Source organism: Lissotriton vulgaris, chromosome 10 (assembly GCF_964263255.1).
Source record: "Lissotriton vulgaris chromosome 10, aLisVul1.2, whole genome shotgun sequence".
In the NCBI taxonomy this organism is placed as follows: domain Eukaryota; kingdom Metazoa; phylum Chordata; class Amphibia; order Caudata; family Salamandridae; genus Lissotriton; species Lissotriton vulgaris.
In genome coordinates, this window is record NC_141698.1 from 668,836,402 (window position 1) to 668,862,655 (window position 26,254).

The 26,254-nt window shown below is 42.9% G+C and overlaps 1 protein-coding gene across 1 annotated transcript in view; it reads left to right on the forward strand.

The window, feature by feature from the left end:
* DYNC2I1 (dynein 2 intermediate chain 1) overlaps positions 1–26,254 on the forward strand; it is a 476,503-nt gene that overhangs the window by 57,587 nt on the left and 392,662 nt on the right. The window contains exons 2-3 of the mRNA XM_086941505.1: positions 2,422–2,475; positions 21,837–22,233. Of these exons, the coding sequence (XP_086797631.1) occupies positions 2,422–2,475; positions 21,837–22,233 (451 nt within the window). The remainder of the gene's footprint in view (positions 1–2,421; positions 2,476–21,836; positions 22,234–26,254) is intronic.

Sequence of the window (26,254 nt, forward strand, 5' to 3'; positions counted from 1 at the left end):
TAAATTGACGTTTGACCTCTGTACACAGAATAAATATGACAAGTTAAACAAGGTTTAAAGGCATCTTTAACGCTCCTTCTTTTTGTGAGCAAACATAACACCTGTTTCACAGCTCACCAGGAGGGGCAAGTAGGGCCTAATTATAGCTCGCCCTGATCAAATCTGACTCGCCATAGTGAGTGGGCTAGTAGAAGTGTGGAAGCCTGCCCATTCAAGAGACATAGATGAGCACAGGTGGGGGTCGAGCCTTGCCAGGGACATGTTACTGCACAAGTGAGGGTGAAGGGAGACACTAAGAAATCTAATACATTTCATGTTCCGTGTGTTCTACTTGCCAGACTACCAGGACAATAGAGGTCTGGTTTGCAACAATAGATGCCTTAGATCGTGCAGACTTTCCACACAGTCCTAGGTTTGATATCTGTCAACAGAAGAACAGTGCACCAAAACAGAGATTCTGCCACAATCTAGTGATATGTGCTAATATTGGATAACTGAATGTGTGGGTTACATTACTTAGGAAAACCTACATGTTTTTGATATTGTCAGTTTTCAGACATTCATGACAATATTTCCTTGGTTAGGGTTACGGAAATTATGAATTTTCTTGAGATTGCGATAAAGTATTGTTCACATGAGGAGATGTATATATTTTTTTAATTATATCTTCAGGGTGCAAGGTAAAATTGATGTAGTATTTACACCAATACAAAGGCCTGAATGGGCATGAAAAACAACATATAGTTTGTTTGGCTGCACACAGAGGCCAAAGAGGTACATAAATTTAAATAACCTAACCCCTATTTTTATTAAAAAGCGGCCACGAAGAACTGTGGAAACATGACAGCAGTGAAAGGGTTAAACATGGTGCCATCTGGACAGATCTTCAGTGCTGTGGAGAGAGCAGCAGCAGCTGCCGCGGTGGACCTTTTTACAGCACAGAGATCATTGTGAGGCATGCAGGTTCTATAAACTGGGTTGGGTTGACCAGGTCTCCCACTTGTGGATCCGGGACTGCCTCTTTGGTCTTGTAGCCTACCCAAAGTATCTCCGGCAGCCAAACTGAGGGCTGCACCCATTCATTTTCCTCAAGTTGTGTCAGCCTCTGCTTCTGGGAATTTGCTGTTGACATATGTGATTTTGAGTCCTCAATCAATTCCACCATTGTACCTTCTTTTGTCAGTCACCCACCCTTTTCTTTCATATGTAGCTTTACACCTCTCTTTATCTCTACCCCGTGACTGTCCACACCCAAGTACCACAAGGATCCATAGTTTAGATGCTGTTCCCAAATGCTTTACTTTGTTCATTCTCACCTTAGCGTTTTTAATGGTTTCTACTGCATAATGCTGATACTCTTGTAGCCTTCAATTTAGCAATCCAATTTGAGTATTCTGAACTGTAATTCTTCAGAACGTTCATATTCTGCCTCTGCCTCTTTGAGTCTCTTCACCTCCATTTTCTTCTTCAAACCTGTGATGTTGGTATTTAAGTTGTTCCCACTTTCAATAGAGGGCCTTGAAAAAAAGCTAGGATTCACCCCCCTCCCCGAACTATTGAGTACACTCTGCTCTTCTTTTCTTTAAGGGTGAGTAAGTGAATAGTGATCTGTTGAAGTGGAGCTCCAAGGTAATTGGTGCTTCCTTTTTGTGAAAGCTCTATTATTTTTCATTCTTCGAACAAGCTCTGCTGCATGTCCTTTGCTGGACTGTGGTAGCACTTTAATTCTGTGGCATCAGGAGGTCCATTTCTGCCACAAGGAGCACCCTCACATGCTTTACCTGCTTGAATCTGAGAGGGTACTGGTCTCATGTTGGAGCCTAGTCAAGTCACACCTCCACCTTGCTCCCCACCATGCAGACTTTAGCCTTCACAGCCGGTTCATGGTGTTGCTGTTATGCATATGCCTTACACCTCCTACAGCTCCACTCTCACAATCCAGTTTTCACACTCTTCTTGCTCCCAATTTCAAGATCGAAGATGATCCTACACTTGACTCTTAGCTAGTTTTTCCTGGCATTCCTGATTGTGTGTTCAAAGCATCAATTCTCCACTGTGAGCCAGGGAGGATCTCTAATTACGGTTCGTTATGCTTTCTCTCTGTTAAAACTTTAGCCTGCTCTTGCACTGTTTTTTATTATCTACCTTATATGGTACAGAGACCGGCCAATAAGTGGGCATTCCCCATGAATTACTGAAAAAGAGGACATTTTCTGGCCTGTTCACTTCTCTTCTACCACTCCAGACAGATTTAATACATTAAAGGTATTATTTGAATGTAACTGTGCATCAGGGTACTTAGGGTAAGGAGATGTCTCATTTATGTGATCCTAAGTGCACCTTTAAAATGTTTGCATTTTACTAGGTTGACACCTCCGTGTCTTAGTATGTATCTAAATTGTGTTCTTTTCTTTTTTTCAGAAAAAATCTAAGGAAGATACATGGACAACAGAGGAGCTAAAAAAACACGTAATGGTAGGTTGGTAGGTTTTGCTTTTTTACTTCACATTGACAATCATAGGCTAGATTCAGCAGGTAAATCCATTTATTAATACTCTGTTGATGGCAGTGGGTTGGCTTGTCCTTTCTTCACATTGCCCTTACTCTGAGGTGTTGTTTCTGAATCATTTTCAAATCTTCTGCTGTATGATGTAATAAAGAAAGTGCAACCTACTTCAACTTTTGCCATACTGTAGTTTTCAAGTGCCAGCATTGATTCTCTGTTGGGTTTTGAAGAGATTCTTGGAGCTCTGGGGTTTGTTACTGTTATTTCACACATACAAGATCCAGTATGGGCCTGGTCAGGGACTTTGAAACAAAAAAATGTATTACTGACAAAACCACACTTTTTGGGGTGGAGAGTTTTAGGTCTCGCCTACATAGGAGGAGACCTCTTGGAATCTATTTGCTTTTTAGGCCAAAAACGTGCATGCATTGCATTGCTTACAATGACAACACTTGCAGGTTTAGAGATTCCCTTGCGGGAGCGAGCTTTGGCGACATCTGTTTGTAATTAACTTGCAAACAGATGGTGCCCCTGCTCGCTCCTGCAAGGGAAACGCTTTGCGGGTCTGTTTTTTTTTTGCTCATCTTTAAAAAAAATGTTTTTGGCTAAAAAGCGGAGTGCTGCGCTTGCTTCAGGGACACTGCGCTTTATACTTTTGCTTTTAAAAATATATATATTTTCAGGGAGACCGCTTTATATTTAAGCTATTTTGGCTTTGGCAATGTTTTTTTTCTGACGCCCTGCCAGCTTTGCTTTGCCTATGGACACACACCCGGCGCACTATTGTCTATTGTTGAGTATTCCGGATAAACAACTAAGAGGCTGGACAATGCGTGGTGCTCATCTAATGAAACAAAGGTGCCTCCCCATGGCGCCAGTGACGCCTTCAGCTTGAATATGTGAAGCAAGTATATAGTATAAACACTGTTGTTATATAGTTCCTCATTACTAACAGAGTCTTTTGGGAGTTTAGGCACCTTATGCGCATATGGCAAACTAAATTGAACCACGTTTTCACTGATTCTTGGACAGCCGCTGTACAGGATAGGCCCCGGGGCATGTAAGCTTCCTTTCCTGTTTATGGCTGCTATTTCGTTCAGCAGGCCTTATCAAAAGCAATCTACAGTATGCTTTAAGGGCTGCTGACTACCCAGGAAGAGAATGAGATAAGGGATCGGGAGCTGAAAGGAAAATGGACTTTAAAGCCAGCGTTCCTTTATTTCAGCATTTCCTTATACACAGACTGGTCCCACAGAGATGTTCGCAAACTATCTGCGCAGCTAAAAATTCTAACAGATTCAGTCGCAAACCACCACAATGGAGGGACTGTCAGGTTTCCTGGCACTTGTTCCAGTTGTGTCACCTCAGAGGTTTGGAGGGGTGAGGGTACCCTAAGCCATACCAGTACCACCTGTTACAGCCTCAAGAACCCCCGGGTGGTTTAATAGATGATATTTATTTATTTATTTATAAAGTCTTATTTAGCGCGAACGTGACCCACAAGGGTATCAGAGCGCTTTACAGTAGAAGAATAAACAGGGGAAGAGGTAGTCAATACAAACAAAATGTTAAATTGTCATAATAGAGCAATAGCATCTGCAGAACAAATTACATTAGACAATGTGCTATCAGCCGCACAGATCTATATCCCACGAAAGACATTAATCAGCAAACAATTGTGGAGCAACAGGGGATGTGATAAAAGACATGCAGCCAAATATGACCCATACTTAGATTTAGGACATGAGTTTGTTCATTAGTAGACTTGCTATGTATGCTATGCTAGATATGCTATGTATAGGGACTTTGAACCAGTGGCGTAGCTAGCGACTTTGCCCCCGTGACAGTCCCTGCCTTTGCTGCCCACAGCGGCTGGAAGAGCGGGGGTGGGACAGTGGGGAGATTTTCCAGAGGCTGTAAGAGCGGGGGGTGAAGGGGGATGGCCGCTGGTCCAAAACTCATGCTGCCTGGGGCAGACCGCCCCCCTGCCCCGCTCCCCCTTGCTATATCACTGCTTTGAACTGATATACGTACCACTGCGCCAACCAGGTGCGCAACGCCCATTGGGCTCAAAGGGCTTCAGCCAACCCCCAACCCCCACCCCACTCCCTGTTGTGTGAGACAGCTTCCCGGGCACACAGACAGCTGCACCAGAGTACTTCACAGGTCTTTAAAAGACCATTTGCTTGTTAATGAGGCTTTTTTCTTTTTTGACCCCTTCTAGAGCCCCTGCAGCTCGACTCTGACTATTGCTGGGAAGAATTAGCCCCCCCCCCAAAAAAAAATATTTGGCTCAACCCAGGCAGTCTATTTCCTGCTAGCGAGTTACTTACTGCCCCCTGCACGGTGTCCAGCTTTTCCCAGGTTCACTATTTACTGTTGCTCCCAAGAGTCTGACTTTTGCATTAATGTGCTTCGAAAGTCTTCTTTATTTGTTATATTCAGGCTGATTTCCAATAAACCCTTCCATGAAAAACTAGATTCTCATCCTTCTTCTGCCTCGCCTCTACTGTGCCCTGTAACTGCTTCTGCCCTGTCCCTAGTCCTCCCTCCATCCTGTTGCCTCAGCCTCACTGTTCAACAAGCATTTGCAATGCAATAGGTCTCGCATTTACGCAAATTTAAGCTATTGGCATTGTAAATGACAATGAATTTTATTTATGTTTCAAAAACGAAAACATAATTAAAAGGCATTGTTATTTACAATTCCAATAGCTCAAACTCCCCTAAATGCGATGCCTGTTGCATTCCAAACGCTTGTTTTTAATTGTGTCACGCAGGCACGCACGGAGCCTTGCTCCCTTTATTTCTCTATAGCCACTTGAATGTTAATTTCAGCATTTACACCAGCAAAAACGATTTTGTATGGCATTTTCTTTCTAGTTGAAGAAACTATGTTACGTCTTTGTAAAAAAATTAATTTTTTATGTCATTGAAATGAGTATAATTATGCAAACAAGCTCTACATTTATTTTTATTCCCCAGTTATTTCACCGATTTACACAAAGGAGTTCCTAGTTGTTGCAAATGAAATAAACCTCTCGTCACTTTATCAGCATGTATTTTTTTAGCATTGCCTGTTTTCTATTTTCATGTCATGTTGATACCGGGAGGCAGTGGGCAAACCTTCAGACGGGCACAGCTTCTTATATTGAGAACCGTGAGGGTGAGGGCAAATTTGGACCCTCGTTGCACCTGCTTTTTAGAACTTTTGGTGTTGAGCACCAGCAGGACCCGGCCTACTTTAAGCCCTTGCCTACGTGATATGTCAGTGATAGTTTATTTATTTATTTATAAGTTTTGTATAGCGCGAACATGACGCAAGTGGGTATCAGAGCGCTTTACATAAGGTTGAAGAAGAAATAGGAACACAGCTCAAAGAGACAAAAAGGTACAAGTAGGTCAATTTGCCACAAGAGCAAAATTACATAGTGGAGGGAAATAGGGAGAAGGCTATGGTAGCAAGATAACCGTGCACGGGACATAAAGCAGAGGAAATGATCTTATCTATAGTGGCCTGGATGACAGAAAATGCTACCACGAGAAATGAACGATATGGCTTAAACGAGTGACTTGGAGGCACAGTGCAAAGAACTGTAATAACACTTGCAGTCCAAATTAGACCATCTTTGTGGCTATCCACAACACCTGGTATAGCCAATAGGTCTCGCCTTTGGGACCTTATAAGTGATTAGCCATGCAACAGTTGATATTGTTGCACCAAGGATATTGTGCTGGATAGCTAAACACTTAAAAGGTCCCAAAGGCGAGCCCATTGCTTGTTTTATTTGGGGGGGCTAGATTAATGCACAAGTGTGGTAGGAACGTGAGCATTAATAGATAGTTTTAAGTAAAAATTAGAAACTTTGGAAAGTGATATACAGGACTGGAATGATTTCTGAGAGAGGACAGTGAAATTGGAGGACACACTGATGTTAGTGGGGAAAAATGTGACACTGGAAGCTGGAGGAAGATAGAAAACATGGGGCCTTGGATCAGACAAGATGGCGCTCTAAGGAGATGAGAATATCACTTCAAGATATGTAAGGAAAGGAAGGGTCAGACAACACACATAAGGTGCTGGAGAGCTGAATAAATAAGGGAATTAAGTGAACTCTTACACTGTTGCTAATATGAAGATAAGCTTATTTTAATTGAAGTGAGTTATTTGTGAAATATTATGAAAAAACTAGAGACCCCTAAGTCCTACTATTGAAAACTCCCCTAAGTATGGTTAAGAGACTTGCACTGAGGGATGAGGCAGATGGGTAGAGGCTAAAATGGGGAGACGTAGTTTTGTTAAAGTCAAGTAAAAGAGTGCCTCCTTGTTTTTAGAAAGGAATTGCAGACACAGAGAAAAGTGCAACACAATAGTGAACTTTAAGTATAGCTAAGTCCTTAAAAAAGCAGATGTATGAGTGCCAAGGCTGCTCCCAGAAACAAAAAAGGGTACGGGCTAACAGTTACCATTATCAATGTGATGATGTTGCTGATGTCAATAATGTCTAATTCTGCAAGAGTTATATATACATATCTAATGACCCATTGTGTCTGTGTACCCAAGGTAATGATCTTTACACATGAAATGTCTCTAATACACATTGTACCATTTGCTCAATTAAAGAAAATGCAACTAAATACTATTAGAAAAAAAGGAGTAGGGTGAAGGGAAGCACATCACATAAATTGTAGAATGATGAAACTTGTAAAGGAAAGGTGGTGAAACAAGAGTAATTGAACTCAGACTGTGGAAAGTGCATTAGTGAATAATGCTCATGATGGGGTGGTCCACTGGGAGTGGAGAGACAGTGTGACGAGAAAGGTCCCCACTGTGCCCCCTTTCTCTGTTCTGGGGAGCCTTCTGCAACTGGAGAGAGCTGCTCACGGCCGGGCTTTGCTCCGCTGTCTGCTTGTGCTGGGCGACTTCATCGTTGGTGTGAGAGGAGGGCCGGGCTTTGCTCCGCTGGTGGCCTGGCCGGGCTTGGCTCCGCCGGGTCACAGAAAAACCACAACTCCCAGCAGCCCCTTGCGGCAAGGACGCCGCCGCCGCCCTCGGAAGCAGGAAGTGCCTGGGGGCATAAAGGACCACTTGCGAGGGAGTGCTGCGGGAGCCTTCTGCAACCGGAGAGAGCTGCTCACGGCCGGGCTTTGCTCCGCTGTCTGCTTGTGCTGGGCAGCTTCATCGTTGGTGTGAGAGGAGGGCCGGGCTTTGCTCCGCTGGTGGCCTGGCCGGGCTTGGCTCCGCCGGGTCACGGAAAAACCACAACTCCCAGCAGCTCCTTGCAGCAAGGACGCCGCCGCCGCCCTCGGAAGCAGGAAGTGCCTGGGGGCATAAAGGAACACTTGCTCCCTTGTCCCGCGGGACGCGCGTGGGCGCGCCCGGGAGAAGCCTGGGAAAAGGGTGGGGCCGTCTGCGGCCGTCAGAGGCCAGAGGAGGCCGGGCTGGGCCACGGACATTGGCTCCTTATTTCTCGACTATGGACTTAGAGTAAGCCCTATTTTTTAATCATTGTTTTATGTTTGTTTCAGTTATCTTGGTCTTATTGTCTTGATAGTTCTTTCCACAATAACCAGCGGCAGTTAATGAGGTTCGGACAATGGATAATTATCTTGTTAAGGTTGTTAGCAAAATTAACAAAGACAGGAGACTATCACTAAGTAGGGGTAGTCCAGATAGTTCTCCTACAAAGCTGAGCGCACCTACCACGCTGCTGCCTCATATAGACAGTGGTTTGCCCGCTCCAAATAATGATGACTCAAATAATGACGCTTCCATTATAGTGCGAACAGAGGAGCGGGAAATTGTAATTGAAGCTACCCCAAGTCAGAGATCGTCACCCTCCCCAAGGCCCTCACCGCCTCAAACACGGAGGATAGTGCGTGCTTGCAGGAAGGCACCTGTTAAAAGGGTGGTGGGAAGGAAGACCAAAAAGACAGGCCCAACACCACATAATAGGGAAGATAGTCCCGAGCCTGCAAACACAGTGGGTGGGAGCACTTTACATCCAGCCCACATTGAACTCCTGGTCACCATCATTGAGACAAAACTAGAGGCATTGATTAGACCATTGGTGGAAAAGTTAGATCTAGTTGCCAGTGAGGTCTCTAGACTTGGGGGTCTTTTAGATTCCCACATGACCCGGCTTCCTATCCAGATGAGTTCTCAAATTGGCCCACAAGGTCATTCGGTTAACACTACAGAGGGAGCTGTAGCTCCAGTATCGGCTAGCTCTAGGGTTAGTGGCTTAGAGGTTACTGTTCAGGCGCCCAAAGTTGTACATGCACCGAACATCCCAACTACAAACCCACCAATAGCGGCAACACCTATAGCACAAACACCAGTACAACCCCAAGTAGCACTAAATGGTAGCCAAAATAACTTATCAGGGGGAGACACTGCCGGGAGAAGCAGGATTAGGAGGAAGAACTCTGTCAACCTCCCACCGGAGTGTGTTCCATACACGGTGGTTTTAACAAATGTGCCTGAGGTTGACTCCTGCCTAACAGATTTTAGGCTAGAAACTCATGCTGCTTTAAAAAATAAAACCCTTGCCTGGTTGAATAGGAATTGTGGCTTTCCATATGCCTTTTCTAACGACATAATATCCACACGTAGAGTTAGTTGTATTGGCAATGGTAGGAAAAACACAAGCGGGGACTGCATTATTGTAAATTTTAAACATCCGCAACACGTTGCAACAGTCCTCCTTAGAGCTGCCTCCTTACCAAACCTTGATAACTCAGTATGTGCTAGACCTCTTGGCTTTTTCTATAATCACCTGGACAACTCCCAACATCAAGTGCCTCATAACCAAAGGTATCCTGCACATGGGCATGGGAGGGAAATGGCTGGTTGTGTGTCGAATGCCCCTTTGAATGTACCCTTGCAACGCAATAGAGTGGACTCTTACTGTTATCAGGTGGCAAACAGGCAGTTTGATCATACTTTACCTCTCTATAATCGTTTTTCTGCCTTGTCATCATTAGAGGAAAATGACTGACTGCCCGTTGTCCCGGAGAACCCTAGCCAGATACCATCTTCGACTTTTAAAATCGCTACTTGGAACATTGCTGGCCTAAAGAATAAAACTGGGAATGTTGATTGGCTAAAGTCTTTAAAATCCTATGATATCATTGCCCTACAAGAGACTTGGGACCAAACAAATAGTTTTTCTTTGGATGGATTTTGCCATTTCTTCAACTCAGCCAGTAGTAGTGTGGCAGGAAGATCTAAGGGGGGCCTGTTAACCCTTTTCAAATTGGACATAAAAGGAACACTAACCCAATGTTCTTCGGGCTCGGAAAATTGTCTGATTGTTGAACTATCTATTCAGGATAAAACCAAGATTATTTTTGTCAACTTTTATACCTCACATGCAAATGAGCATACCAGTCAAAACTTGGAACTATTGGATACATTTTTGTCAACGTATAGTATTAATGTAGATGCCTTTGAATTGATATTATTAGGGGACTTTAACATTCACCCATGTACACTACCATCTATTATTCATGATGATGATGGTCCCCCCCTCTCCTCACCTGTCCATCTAGAACATACCAGGCGAGGTGAGCTCCTTGAAACATTTCTTGCAAGGTGGAACCTACATGAGTCAGAATGTGTGGATGGAAAAGATAGGGCCCCTACCTTCAAGGGTAAAGACGCGGGTACTATTATAGATTATATTTTTGTGTCTTCTTATCTGTTAAACAATGTGATAAAATATTACACAGAGATGTCAGTTTTTAGCGATCATAACCCTGTTTTAATTGAAATGAAGCATTCAGATTTAATTTCTCTAAAAACTGTAAAAGTTAGAGGGGGACAAAATGTTATGGTAAAAGATCAAAACCGTAGGCTGAAATGGACAAAAATAGTCCCTGAAACTTTTCTTCGAGAGGTTTTGTCTAAAGTGGAGGATGAAGTTGCAATATGCTTAGCGAATAGAATAGAATGTAAGGATGTCATAGTAGCATTTGATAATATCTGTATAGAAATCAATTGTAGTCTGCAGAAAAAATCTAGGCAGCACCCGCTACTGGGTAAAAGATGGTTTGATAGGAAATGCTCAAAAGCGCATGGTGTGCTATTAAAAACCCTGAAAGCTATTCCTAAGAACCGTGCAGATATCGCTAATGCTAGGATTGCTTATAAAAAAACTATCCTAGAAAGGAAGAGGGTCCTGAAAGACAACGCTTTGGACCAACTTCTTGAACCAGAAACCCTAAAAGATAGTGGCCTTTTTTGGAAAATTATAAACCAGCCACTCTTTTCTGATGACGAAAATACCCCCCTAGAGGCAAATATCCCAGATGAGTGCTGGATTGAACATTTTAGACAAATATACTCGGAAGCTAGTAGTGTCACCACCTCTTTTCCTATTTCAGAAGCTGAGGAAATGGTACCACGCACCAGAGAAGATGCTGTTATCTTTGTGGCTACAGAAGTGGAAAAGGCGATAGATTTGACTCTAAAAAATAAGGCACCGGGTCCTGACGGGGTAACAGGGGATGTCTTTAAAAGTGCCCCGAAATTTTGGTCTAAAGTCTTATGTAATGTTTTTAACGCTCTTTCAACTGATAAAATCCCGGATTCCTGAAAAAAATCCATCATTATACCGGTCTTTAAAAAAGGTAACTGGCAAGACCCATCCTGTTACAGACCCATTTCATTGATAGACTCATCAGTGAAAATACTGGGCCGGGTTATTTTATCAAAACTGAATGACTGGTTAATAGAAAATAGGGTCCTATCAAACGTTCAGTATGGCTTCAGATCAAAAAGGAGCACAATAGATCAAGGCCTTAATTTGCATTTGTTGGTAGAAAAGTATACAAGGGCCAAAGAGGGGTCCATGTACTTAGGTTTCATGGATCTCTCGTCAGCTTTTGACCTGGTAAACCGTGCTAAATTATGGAAAATTCTGCTTGAGATAGGTTTAGATAGGGCACTTGTTTGCCTTTTAGCAGACTTACACACTGACCTAATAGCCTCGCTCAGAGTTACTCAGGAGGGGCGCTGCACGAGCCACTTTAAATCAGAAAGGGGGGTTAGGCAGGGGTGCATTTTGGCCCCCCTCCTATTTACAGTCTACATAAATGCCCTGGAACCAGCACTTAAAGAGGCATCCATTGATATTCCACGTATAGGAGAACTTGGAATTCCAGTTCTCCTATACGCGCATGACGCCGTCCTGCTTTCGCGTACCGGTGTAGGTCTCCAAAGACTATTAGATGCCTTTGAGGACTTTATGGGGTCGTTGGACCTAAAAATTAATGTAAAAAAGTCTCAAATAATGATACTGGGTAAGGGTACAAAAAATAAGCTCATAAAAACATTTACTTGTGGTAAACAAGAACTTTGCAGGGTTGCCTCCTTCCCTTACCTAGGTATCACTTTTGATGACAGAGGCACTTGGGGCCCCCAGTTAAAAAATAGGAACATCTTCCTTGCCAGATCTTCTTCTGCATTGCAGGGCTTTTCAAAAAAATTGGGAGCAAGGCCAGTAGCAACTCTTTTAAAAATGTATAAAGCTAAATGTCTTGCCGTTGCTACATACGGAAGTGCTATATGGGGATATTGTTCCATGGAAAGTCTACAGATTACTGAGAACAAATTTTTAAGAGCTGTTCTCTCTGTACCACTGTCCACCTCAACATATATTGTTCACACTGAACTTGGTTTAGGTTATATTTCAGACCCGATTAAAGTGGCCCCTGTTCTGGCTTGGTTAAAGATATGGTTGAACCAAGAAATTCCCCTTAACCATATTATCCTAAAAGACTGCTTGAAGCTGGATAGAGTAAATAAAATCCAGTGGCTAGCCTACATCAAGAACTGCCTTGTTAAAGTGGGGAGACCAGATCTCTTTTTTTCCCCGGCCTCTATAACTGTTAAAGACATTGAGTTAATTAAAGGCCTGATGGGAAAAGCGTTAAGTCTGGAAAGGGAACAAGTAGAGCTCGAAAAACCAACAGTGCGGACTAGTATTATTCTGAGTACTCATGTAGGACCTGAATCATATTTAACTATTGTAAATCAACCTTTTCACCGCTTTCTTTTAACGCGTTTTTGGTTTAATTTGATACATTTAACTCTCGGACATTTCACAACCTGGAGTACCCCCGAAAATGATATACCGTGTTCCTGTGATAACTTCTCGGTCCAGAACACTTTACATTTTTTAATGTTCTGTGACCACTACACGGCACCAAGAAGGAAATATCTGATCCCTATCTTAAAGGAGGCAGGTTTCATTCAGGTCAAGCCAGCGCTCCTGTTTTTACAGGTATTACTGACCCCCAGGACTATGTTCCATGTTGCGAGTTTTTTAGTGGGGGCTGTTAGGATTAAGAAAAGGATGTTGTCTGATAATCTAACTAATATGATCCTATAAGAGATGAATTCAAATACTGGTCATAGGAAAATGTTTACTTCATGAATTAATATCCTGAAATTCAATATGTATATATGGTTTTTATTTACTGACCTCTTTTTAATACTTAAAAAAAAAAATCTGAGTCTGTTAAATGATGGTGTTTTTTATTTTTTTATTTTTTGTAAAAAGTTATAGAATGTAAATTAATTAAGATCTGATTTTGTATAATTATGTGATGTTGATTGTATAAAATTTGTATTTGTGCCTATGTCTTTTTATGATATTAATTTATCGACAATAAAGTATTTTGACTGACTGTTCTGCTAAACATATGTTACTACCATCACAGAGCGGGTAGAAGTGGGAAGGTGGTTGAAAAGAACTCTCAACCCTTATCATGTACGATGGGTACCTGAAAAGCTTTACAAGAACATACCCAACTTTTTTCTGAAATACAAAAATGTATGTCTTGATGTTTAACAATGACCCTGAACTTATGCAGTTGATGGTTGAGGCAAATTTTGAGTGATTGCATCTTTTAAACCATTTGCCAGAAACTCATGTAAATTGGTCCTCACAGCTGATACTCGCACATCATTAGCTTGAAGTTTCCAGACTGATTGACAGCTTTAGGTTGCTCTCAATAAATCAGAAGCTGCCTCTCAGCAGGATCAAACTTTGAGATTGAGTGATATGTTTTGCATTGACCCTCGAGTGCAGTTTCTGGTAAGATGCATTTCATAATAAAAATATTAACGGGTACAGAAAATTAAACTAAAGCCTAATTTTTGTTTCACAACACTGCGGCTGGTACTGTTATGGCAAAGTATCCAAAGATTGAACAGGGAAGAAGATGCTTTCCCTGTAATAACATACAGATTGTAAGAGCACAATGCTGCCTATTGTGTAATGAGAGAATATTGCTTGGAACCTTGGTACCAGCCAAAGCTGTGATTATACAGATTTTCTTGGAGAGGCACTCTAACAGCCTTCAAGAGGAGGAGCATTTTTACAAGAAATGCTGAACGTTGTAAGATAAATCATTCTCACCCTTGGATGGATACGCATATAAAGGAGATAATAGGTATGGTAGCTGTGATGATCACAAAACAAAAAAAATACAGTAGGGAAAGATCCAGGCGGTTGTTTACCATTGTTATGGTCTTGAAGTAGGCTGCGTGCTTTAGAGCAGGCTTAAATTTAGGCTAGGATGTGTGAAGAAAGGAGTTTGCACATAGAGCTGCAACCATTTAATGCTTTTCTCGCACCCTTGTTGAGCATGGTGTCTTTGTTTTGGTTTTATGCTGGTGCAGAGAAGAAGATTTGATTACGTCAACAGCAATTTGCAGCTTATTTCAGCAAGGTGGCCTCTGTGATAAAATACACCTTGCCGCACATCAATGTCCTTAAATTTTGGTGACAGGCAATGCGTCTTTTGGGAAAATAATCTGCGCTATCTCAAACTTGTGTGGTTTTCTTTATTTGCCCTACTAGGCTGGCTGTATGAGAATTTAGGAGAAAACACTCCTGCCAACTAACCCCTGGATACTAAGCAGTTTTATCAGGAACTTCATGGCGAAAGAAATAAACATTGAAAAAAACAACTAAACTCTCAGGAGAACTAGATAGGCAGTGAAAAAGTAATATGTGGCGGCATGCCCATTAGCTGAATTACTGAGGCTGACAGTTTTGGCAATATATATTCAGGTGACTCCAGGACAAGCAATGGAGGCAGCAGTTATTATCGGGAGCCCACATCATTATCCAGAGCCTTTAACTGATAAAGAAAGTGAACTGCCCCTCAATTTAGAGCATACCACTGTATTATTGTCTGCCTCCTTTTTTAGACTACTCCTGTTTACCATGGGCATGCAAGTGCCCACCCCCAAAAACATTCACCCCAGTGCCCTTTGCTGTAAAGTATTTAACTTTGGAGATGGTTTGTCAGAAGATCTTCTAATTAGCTGGGTGGATTATTCTCCAAAGTTGATCCTCTTTTTGCTAGCAGTTGCTTCCATCTCCATATTTTCTCTCCAGTTCTGTTGCTTTCTTCTTGATACATCCTCCCCTTAGCCAGACACATCCCCAAACGTCTAATTCTCTATGAATAAAACTGCACAGCTTTGACTCCTGGGCTCTTATGAAACTTTTATCTGCCCCCTTTCATTCTCCCTCTTTCCCAACCCCCTCCCTTACATCCAAACACTTTTCTGCTTTTGCAGACCAACCTTATCTCAAATGTGCCCTTCTTAATGTCCATTCACAGAAACTACACGGACTTCTCACCAATGACCTAATAAGGAACATTATCCTTGACTCTTTCCTCATGGATCATGGTCCCTTCCAGAATGTACACCATCTTTTGAAGATGTTATTCATCCACAGTACTCTGTCAGACATGTGGGTAGACCTGATTGAAGATGTGCAGGCATTAGTACTGTTTAAAATATTTTTTTCAGTGTTGGAAGCCATCTTCAAGGAGCTCAGTATCATATTCTGACTTCTTCTACCTCTTCCTCTCTCAATTGTGATGCTTCACAACTGCACTTATTCACCACTCAAATAATGCACATCGTTTCTTCCTTGATTCTTTTTATTATTTACATGAATCCTGAGCATTATCCTCTAAAAATGGCCCCATTCATGGAGATTTCAGCATTTGGCTTGACTCAGTCAGTCAACCCTTACGGTACTGCACATTTTCCAGTGTTAACTCTGCATTTGATTTTTAATCTGACTACCTCATCCTCACCCAAGAAGGAACACTGTCCTAGCAGTGTAATCTTTAGAGCAAAGCAATTCGGTTTGCCTTTGGAATCCCAATATCCTAGACAGACCCTTTTCTCAGGTTTTTGTACTGCCTGACCCGAGGCACATTAAAAATCACCCACCCCTATAAACCGAAACTTGCCCCACAACAAAGTCCTACATTTTTTCTCCTTCATTCAAACATCTCCTTAATCACCCCATTCAGATTTCTTGGTAAATGTTAGACATTGAGTTTCTGGTTGGCAGAGGTAGGGACTCTATCCAAGCAGGAACCACATATCTAGTCGGGGTAAGTCAGTAACACACTTTAAATGAATCTGTGCTCTCCCTCTTGTAGCTTGACACAGAGCAGTCAGGCTTACTTTAAGAGACAATGTGTAAAGTATTTGTGCAACACTTCAAACAGTACACAATGAAAACACCACAAAAAGACTCCACGGCAGGTTAGAAAAATATTTTTATGAATGAAATAAGACCTAAACGACAAAAATCCTAAAAGTAGGAGTCAGGGTATACATTTTTAAAGAATAACTGTTCTGTGCTTAGAAACAAATAGCACCAACCAGGGCTATCAGGTCACGCTTGACAGGGTCAAATCCAAAGGTTCAGGCTGACCGCAATGATGCGCGGGTCGGATACAGGGGCCAGCCATGGCCCACTGAACACTGCCTTGGATGTGTCGACGTTCAGGGCAATGCAGGGACCAAACGAGGCGCAGCATCCTCATCGTTCTTGCAGATTAAAGCAATGCATCGGTTCCGAGCTGCGCACTGCTAAGGATGTGAAGAACATAGGGGAAATGCGTCATTGTTGAATGTCTGGGCTGTAATCGATTCAAACAGCAGGAAGTGATGCTTCGGCGCCTAGCTGCGCAAAGTAGGAGTTGGAAACTGGAAACGATGCATTGTACAGTTGGTGATGCGGAGTCCAAGGTCCGTGCAGCGTTGAAGTCAAGGGAAATCCGACGGTTCTGACTGGAACAAATGAAAATGCGTGGGTTTTTGAAGATGCAACACTTTAAACTCACTTCCAGTGGCCCAGGACTGAATTGGCACCACTTGGCAGAGCACGACATCCAGCAGACAGAGTACAGATGTTGTTTGCAGAGTGCAGAGAGAACTCTTTGATATCCCTGAGACTTCAGAAAACAGGAGGCAAGCCAACAAGTCCTTGGAGAAACTTAGGCTCTGGGATGTAGAGAGCAGGTTCAGTCCTTCTCACTCCCATGCAAAATGGCAGCAGACAAACACAACAAAGGAGTTCAGCAAAGTGGCAGTTCCTCCAGCAGCACATCAGTCCTTCTACCTGGGAGAATGTCCCCAGTGTCAGAAGTTTTCTGGGCTGGTGGTGTCAGAGGTCCATCACTTATACCCATGTGGGCCTTTGAAGTGGGGGAGACTTTAAAGAGATGCCTTTGAAGTCCACAAGTCTCTTTCTTTCCTGCCCTGGCTCCAGACTCACTACAGGGGGGTATGCAACCCTTTGTGTGGGGACAGGACATAGCCTTTCAGGTGTGTCAGCTCCTCCCTCCCATTTTGCCCAGGATGACCCATCAGGATTTGGATGGCCTCTTAGTCAGACCTAAGCTCCCTTTGTGCGTGTCTCTGTAGAGGAAATGCGCGAAGCCTGCTGTCACTTGCCCCAGATGTGTATTCCAGAGACAGGTAGAAGGCACCAAATGGTTATTGGGAGAAAATGTCATCTTTCTAAAAGTGACATTTTAAGAATTGCTATTTAAAATCTAACTTCATCATAAGTTGTGTTTTTAAATTGAAAATCCAGAGACACCAAAGTGGGGGTCCCATTTCTTCTCAACTGGAAATTACGCTTATAAAATGTATTAAAGCAATCCCAATGTTATCCTATCAGAGAGATAGGCCTTGCAGTAGTGAGGGACGAATGTAAGAGTATTTCACTACCAGGACATGTTAAACTTAAAGTACAGTTCTACTTTTTAAATTCAATGCACTCTGCCCACGGGCTGCCCATGGCCTACCTTAGGGGTGACCTATATGTTATAAAAAGGAAGGTTTGGGCCTGGCATGTAGGTTAACTTGCCAGATCAACATTGCAGTTTACAACTTCACACACAGACTCTGCAGTGGCAGGCCCATGTCATGTTTAAAAGGCTACTTAAGTGGGTGTTCAGTGCTGCAGACCCTCTAGTAACATTTAATTTTCAGGCCCTTGGCACATGTAGTGCACTTTGCTAGAAATCTATATGTAAATTAATTATGCCAATTGTGCTTGAGCCACCATTACCATTTTTGGCGTATAGAGCACATGCACTTTAGCACTGGTGGTGGTAAAGTGCCAAGATTCCTGAAGCCAGCGAAAACAAAGATACCAACAACAGTTAAAACAGGAGGTCTGAAGGCAAAACGTAAGGGGAAACCATGCCAAGGATGGCAGATCTAACAGTAGACAAGTCATATGACCGCTCCACCTAACAATTTAAACTTACCTTTTTGAAGGCCTGCATTTCTGTAGCCCTTCTGAGGTCAATTACATGTCAATTTTTAAATCCCAATTTTTCTAAATCAGAACTCAACACACATTAAGCCAAACATCTACTTCTTGGAAACATGACAGTGCCTGTTTTAGGTGGTGTCCAACCTCAATACTCTAAAGACAGCTCTCACGAAATGCTAGATAGAAAGGTTTGTCTTTCAACAAAAAAACTCTTCATGTCCTGTAGAATTTTCAAAGCCATCAACCAAACGCAGCATTGTTGAAAAATCCCTTATCTTGGCTGCGTCAGACCTACTGCAATCTGGATCTTAAGAACTCCCCTCCAATCTAAATAACTTGTTCTTGAACAAGGTACTTAACAAACAATCCTTTTGGATTGTATCACTGTGGTAAAAGGTGTTTGTCTGCTGATTTTAAACTTTCATTTCCATCAGATAAAAAGCATATGGAAATGACCCATTTATATGCGGGCCCTAGTTTGTATCCCAGTATCCTTATGCTGCATCTGATGAGATTGATCTGTGGAGAAAAAATATCATCCCCCCTCTCAAGCAGATGACTTTGAAGCCTTTCTTCATGACACTGGTCCTCAAGAGGCTTTCTATGAAATCTCTCACTACTGGGATCTTTTGAATAGTTGGAAGGGCTATCCCAGAGTAAACTACAGTGCATTTAAGCAGGTTATGTTTCTTTATACTACAACTAAAGAGTGACTGTAAATGTGAATATTAAGAAAAATCTCTTTTTTAAGTAAGCTACACAGTGTTCAAGGTGAGAAAAGCGAAGACACAAGGAAATGCAAAAGCAAAAAGAAAAAACTCTATTTCTTAAAAGAACCCTCACTCACCCTAGTGGTGACATGCTTCATCATGGGGTTCCCACAGGGGAGACCGAGTGTCCCCCCTGCGTGCTACGACGCCTGCAATTGCAGCGGAGCTGGTTTTATTGAAGGTTTTTCTTAGTGTATGTGCTCTAGTGCTGTGAGTGCAAAATTAAAAGATCACAGCTGTGCCCAAAAACCCTTTATTAGTGGGTCAGCTGTTCACATTAAAAACAAGTGAACTCCCCCGGGGCGTCCACGCTCTCTAAGGCGCGTCCACCCCGTGAGGATATGTATGTGAAAAAAATACAACTCGTATTCCAAAAAACTCACGGTTATACCCGTTTTGAAACGCTCCCAGAAGTCACCAGGAGCCAACTCTGTGAATAGACAGATAAACGAGACAAACATTAATAACACATAAATTTCATGTTTTCACATTATCATGCTTTGCCAGTTCCTTATGTTATAAAAGATAGAGCTGTTTGCTTTTACTATGGTTCCATCTTAGGTACATATCTAATGTACCTGCAGGATATCGTACTATCTAGTGTACCCTCTGTTTGCCCTTACAAATTCTCAGGGGGGTATTTTTAGGACCCTTATTAGTCCCAGTGTGCGCACATATCAAGACCCGTCTTATACTATATACGACTCTTGCCTGCGGCGCCACTTATACTAATGTGGTATAAAAATTCAGTGCAACACCCCTCGTAAAAGACCAAAGGTCCGCTCCAGGCGGATCAATAGGTTCAGACACTCAGACTCAAAGAAGTTTAGGCTATGGTGTAGTCTGTCATAAAACACCAGAATACTTACAACACACGATATTCAGACGTGCCACATGGGCTAACAGCGGGGCACTCTCTTCACGCTGCGCTCAGTCTGTATGTTTTTAACAAAAACACCGGAATTAGTATTATTGGCGATCGGAGCCCCGGTATACAGACAACCTTCAAATCAGAAGGAACAAAGGGGCATGAATACACTTACTTCAAGCGCAACGACTCGCCGCATTAGACCTAGTCGGTTCTTCACTGTTGCCTGGATATTACCTGCCATTAGCAACCTGCGGGAAAATAATGGCGAAGGGGCTTCAGGTCACGTACCCGGTCACGTGATTAGCGTACCGCGTATGCATCATGTGACCCTGGGAACGTAAATTGCGTCCCAAAGTGTGCAAAAAAGCTAGAACGCTACCTCAAACCTCTTCAGTATGGCAGCCGGGAATTTCGCGAGAAAACTTTATTGTCCATTAAGAATCCCACAACTTAACACTCTATATTTTTGGATACATGGGGCTAGATACAGTCCAGCCATATCGCACTTCCGATTATTATCTCAAAGTGCGAGTATAGAAAAGGCTAGAAACAGACCCACTTAATCTGTCACCAAAAAAGTCACGAGTACATCTAGAGGTCAATTTCGAAACGACCTGTCTGTACCTCGGACTGACCTACTTCATTAGTCAACTTGTCCTCAGTCACTATCATGTACACTCCTAACCTCTTAAACCCATCGTGTATTTAGGCAGAGGGAGATTACAGCAAGTTTGTAATATGTAGCACATACCTTTGGTATGGTATCATGCGGCAAGTCATTCATATCCTCCCCTGAATGGCAGCGTTCATTGGGATGGACCACATTGGGCAGGTTAACGTCTTAAGACCGTACCCCAAGGAATTTCATCATTTAGGCCAACTAAATAAGTCGAGAGGCGGTGAACCCACCTCTGCTCCTTTTCAAAGGTTATGTTTCTTTGCCACAACGTTCTGATCTGTTCGCCAGCTGCAGTGGCTGACGCAACTTACTCTTTACAGTCTCTATGCATTCTTCTCTAAATATGTGTTCATCTGACCTTCTATTTAAGCATAATGACATGGACCAGCTCTATGACTAAAATACTTTCTTTTTACTTCACCAACTCAATCACCTCTTCCCATTCAGTCCTAAATAACTGCACCACACTAGGGTCATCTTTATCAATTCAAAACTGTAATAGGTACCAGAATACCTAATGACCAGAATGCAGTGTGTTTAAAATCTAGTTTGTGGATGGATTGCTATGGATCACTACCTTTCCATCCCAGAGCCTCCACTGGCTACCTGTCTGGACTAGAGTTAATGTCCCTCCGCTAAAAGTGCCTGGCCAGTCTTGCATTCACATACCTTTTCAGAAAGATTATCCCACTAACACCTTCTCCTTGCGTTCCTCCAGTGACCTATTCCTGTCATTTTCCATCTCAGATTTTGCTAGAAGAATATTTTTTTGCTTCTCTGTTGTTGCGTTGATGCTATGTAAACTGTTTACCCATCTCATAATAATTCTAGCTGAAATTCGGAAAGATTCCCAAGGACTATGAAAATGTATAATGTACTGGGAAATATATTCCTCAGTTTTGCTTATTTCTGTTATGGTCGTGCTTGGAGATTTTTAGCTTTGCAGTATGTGCGCTATGTTTTAACCCTTGTCCTTCATGGCCCCCTTACATAAACCCGTCGCTCTACCATGGCCAGCTCAACCATGGTCATGCTGTTATATCTGTTTAACTGATTATTTGAGAAACTAAATGTATGAGGCATCCAAGAAATGCAAGCTGGATGTGGGAATGGATGTGTGGTTATTACAGTGAATGTCGGAGCATTATTCACCTGATGAGGCACATTTTAAATGTTGGCTCTATGGGCAAGTAACTTAGTGGCAGAAATAACTCATTATGTTAGCACTTGAAAAGATCCTAATGAGCATAAGTGGAAATTCGAGTTGCAAAACTGTACCATAATCTGTATATAGAAAAGGCTGAGAACAGAAGCCACTCAGATAACAAACAAATGAATGATATATCGCGATAACACTCATTTATTTTCATGTTTGCATACATCTGTATAGGCTGGAAAATCAAATGCTCATCTTGAAGACAAGAGGTTGAAAGAAAGAAGACATGGCCGGGAAGGCAGTTCTAGCCGGAAAAAAGCAGACCGAGATCAGAGAGATGAAAAAGTTATTCATAAAACTACTGACAGTGACCGTGAGAGACAAAGAGAGAAATATAAAGAGAAGGCTAAAGATGGTGAAAGAGAGAGGGATAGAAGGAAGGAAAAAGACTCGGAAAGGGTGAGAGACCTCAAACGAGAAAAAGGTCATGCGCAGGAGAAACAAATGGAGAATGAAGCAGAAACGAAATCAAAGCAAAGGGATATGTATGCAGAGTATGAACACAGTGCACAAATTTATGGCTACAAAGATGAAGAAGTACTTCGTTCAAGACAAATCAGGGAAGCATCAGGTACGTTAAAGCCTACTACACTTAACAAAATATGTTACTAAGACTTGGTGGTATTTACTAAGACTTTTCAACCAGTTCCCATGTGAGGTAACAGTTACAATGGATTTTCATCCTCATCAAAACATTGTCAGCAATGAGCAATATGTTTCTCTAACCACGATGTGGTATGAAATTAGTAAGCATGCTTCAAAACCCTTGTTTTAAAAGGGTCTCTGAAAGAAGAGAATGCTGTTTGATAAGGTGAGAGATTACAACCCTTTGTAGACTTTTGTGTCTACATGCCAAAATAGGCATTAGAATGTGTTGATCTTCTCGACTTTTATAAAATAACTCCGCCCCCCCCCCCCATTTAACCTATCAAATGCATGATGTTAGTGACTACCAAAACAGGTTTGCCTACATTTTTCATGAAAATTATAAAGTGCCTAGTGTTTAGTTTCATAGATTCTCAGTGCATTCATGGGTGTGCTGCATCCTGTCCTTTTAAGACTCCTGGATCTTTGAAGGGATAGAATTTATTTTTTATTTTTACTCTTGAGCCCAGCAGACTACATATATTTACATTACTTAGATGTGAAGCAGCAGTATGTGTTACAGATACTCTAATGTAGGTTTGGGAAGGGAGTTTTTTGAACTAGAAACAAACAGAATTCAGAAAATATTACATGCAGTGGTCTTTTGAAGGGCACTCTGCAACATACGGACCTTCAGGACACTTTTTCCTTTTTGTACTGATTCATGAACATATGAGTGCTTATTGTGTGTTGCGTAGGAATGATACAATATGATAATGTGTGTTGGAACAGGAATATCTCACTCTCCTGCATGGTATACATGTGTGTACCTGTGCCCTGAGAGCACAATTGCACATGAAACTGGCATCCTGACATTTTATTTCGGCCTCACTTCACACTAATTTAGCTTGTGCACAGAGGCCTAGACCTGTACTTGGGAATGCGAGGCCCAGAATCTATTTCTGTGACCTGAAGAATCGCACTAGGTGTGCCCTCATAGCGGGTCCATGTCCTTCATAAGTCACACAAAGTTGTGGTGGCAGCATACCATTTTTTTGTAAATCTTTAATATGACCAGACCTTTTCTGTGTGAGGGTTACTGACCGTACCAGTATAACGTTTGGCTTCAATCGGAACACAGACTGTGTGCTGACATTCCATTTGATATGTGTGTGTTGTGAGTACATGTATTTGCAGTGAATGTGTAGCACGTGGTTGGTTGTAGGCCTTTGGGAGTGGTGAGAGTCCGAGTACTGGGGCCAGTGGAATCTATTGTTGATGGCACCTTGTCTAGCAATGCGCAAAGATGAATGGTAGAGACAGTTTCCCCAGAGAATGGACATTTGATGACTGTGTTCCAGTGGCTTGATTGTGGAGACCCAGCCACTGAAGTGAGGAAGGATGGAGCAGGGCCGCGCTTATAAATTCAATGAGGCCCTTGTTAGCAAAGGGACACTGCTTTGTCCTTCATGAGCACTGAACTTTGAAAGATGGTAGGGCTGAAGTCAGGGGCTGCAGTTTCTGTTCAAAGAGAGAAAGTGTTTTGGCAGGATCTGCCCTTTAGCCTTTCCCTTATTAGTGCACCAGGAAGGCTGATGACAGCTAGGTTCATATATTTCACAGTTAATTGTGCCTTTGTTTTGGATACCCTTACTTGAAGCCAGCATCAGTGCCACCCTCTATGAGAACCATCACTTTGCAGATACACTTTGTGTGAGGAGCACCCCGAAAACATTTGCAAGAGAATCAACCCAAAGCTGTTCTGGAGCTTTAGACAGTAGATCCCCATCCCCTGTCTAGAACATTAGTTAGAAAAAAAGACTGAACCAAGCAACCCTACTTTGTTCCAGTTTCACGTTCTTGTCCAAGGATGGGAGTGCCACACTGAGTACTCATAGGCCTGCTGTGTGACCAGGGCTGGTGTTTTGCATGACAGCAAGTCTCCCAGAGGCCAGGGGACATTACCCGAAATCTCCAACTTACGCATAAATCTCATGGTCTGCCTAGAGCCCAGATGGAGGGACTGTCCAAGAGGAGAAGCATGGAAACACCCAAAAGTATCTGACAGCCCACAGGGAGATAAGCCATTGTTGATCACAATAGTGAGGGTTCCGCAATCCACCAGTTTATTTCCAGTGGCAAACTACATGAAGATGTTGATACACTAGAAGTCATCATGCTGCCCCACTATTCTGTTTCAGGCCCCCAAAGATCTTTTGCTGCCTCACCTGTGTGGAGCTGCTTGATCGGCTTGGAGGCTGCAACTGCTGAAGATGAGCAGCAGACTATATCAGCCTGGAGGCCACAACCGCTTAAAACTGGTGTCTGCCTACATTGGACCAGAGACCACAGTTATCAGCTCTGAAATTTTTTTCAACCAGTGCGGCCAACAGAGGAGAAAAGCTGCTGACCATGTTTCTCCACCAGCACGGAAACCAGAGGGTGCAATGCGGCTGACTGCACCAGCCAACCCTTCTGATCCACAAGGTCGTTGAGCAGCTAACCTGAGGCTTTGCTTGACTCGTGCAAAGGTTTAGCTGGCTGCTAGAATACTAACCTTGCAATTGTGATCTTTTTGACATCAAAACTATTATTAACGTGGCCTACAAACAGTCTGTTAGGGTCATTTATCTGTGCCTAATCAAAGCCTATACCCTTATCTTTGTCTAAGTTATCAAAGACTTCCGGAATTCGTATAGAGTGAAGGGAGGTATTGAAAGGCAAGATGGCGAACGAGTACCGCCGCTGCTGACTGGCTCCCTCCTGAGCTCCATTGTACTGGAGGGCTGAGGAGCAGAACGTTATGGTACAGGACTAGAGCCAGCAGAATGCGCCTGAGTTTTTTTAGTGTGCCCACTGGGGGTGGTTCTCATTGGAATTCCAAACAGCCTTTGAGGCGGGGGCTGTGTATCAGCTTGGCATCGGCAGGCACATTTGGCATATTAGAGAAGCCTGGATCAGCGCAGCAGCTTGTAGAGGGGTTTCAAGTATCAGAGGCATTCGAAAAATGGTGTAGAAGAATGCCACAACTGCCCAAGACAAAACAGAGAGCGTTGTCTCAGGATCCCGTGCGGTGTCAGGACAGGCAACAGCATCCAGCATGCTAAAATCGGATCGAGCCAATGGAGGCACTGGGGTGGCAGTGTGACCTCGGTGCTATCAGGCTAGCAGGAGGAGCATCGGTTGTAAATGGGAACCATGCCAGCGTCCCAGCGGCAGTGGAGGATTTTCAGAGAGGAATCGCGCAGCTGGCCAATCAGCCCAGCTGAGCAATCCCAGCCCACCTGCAGCGGCTTGGCTCAACCCTGTAACTCTATTAATAAACATATCACCCAGTAACTCTATAAATAAACAGTGATGCAAAAGCATATTCCAAGATTTTGGCCACTCAGTTGAGTCAAATTATTTCTAAAGTGGTATCTTCCCTCAAAATGGGTTCGTCCCTGGGAAAAGTACCACTGATCATATCCGTCAAGTGATTACACTCTTCGACGTACCAAGGTTGCAAATGAGCCCATGGCGGTGGCCCTGTTGGAAGCAGAAAAAGCATTTGACCGGGTCAAGTGAAAGTATCTCTGGGAATTTATAAGATTGCTTGGATTGGGGATACATTTTATAAAGGCAATACAGGCTCTTTACTATAAACCGGTAGCCCGGTTACTGATGATGGGTGGTCAGTCGGGGATAATTTGTATTGAGAGAGGAACAAGGCTGGAGTGCCACTGCTATGCCCCAATGTTTGCGATATATATTGACCCCTTCCTCTGTAGGTTAGAGGCTAATCCAGCTATAATACCAGTAAAACGCCATGGCTGGGAGCAGAAAATGAGGCCTATGCAAATGATATCACAGTAGTTATGGCTGATCCGGATGTCAATCTGCAGCTAGTGTAGGAGGAGGCCGCTGAGTTTGGCAAGCTTGCAGATTGTTCGCTTAAAAGGCACACAACCCAACTGGTGGTGAATCGGGTCATTACTACTTAGGATTTAAGGGTGGTTGAGCAGGCA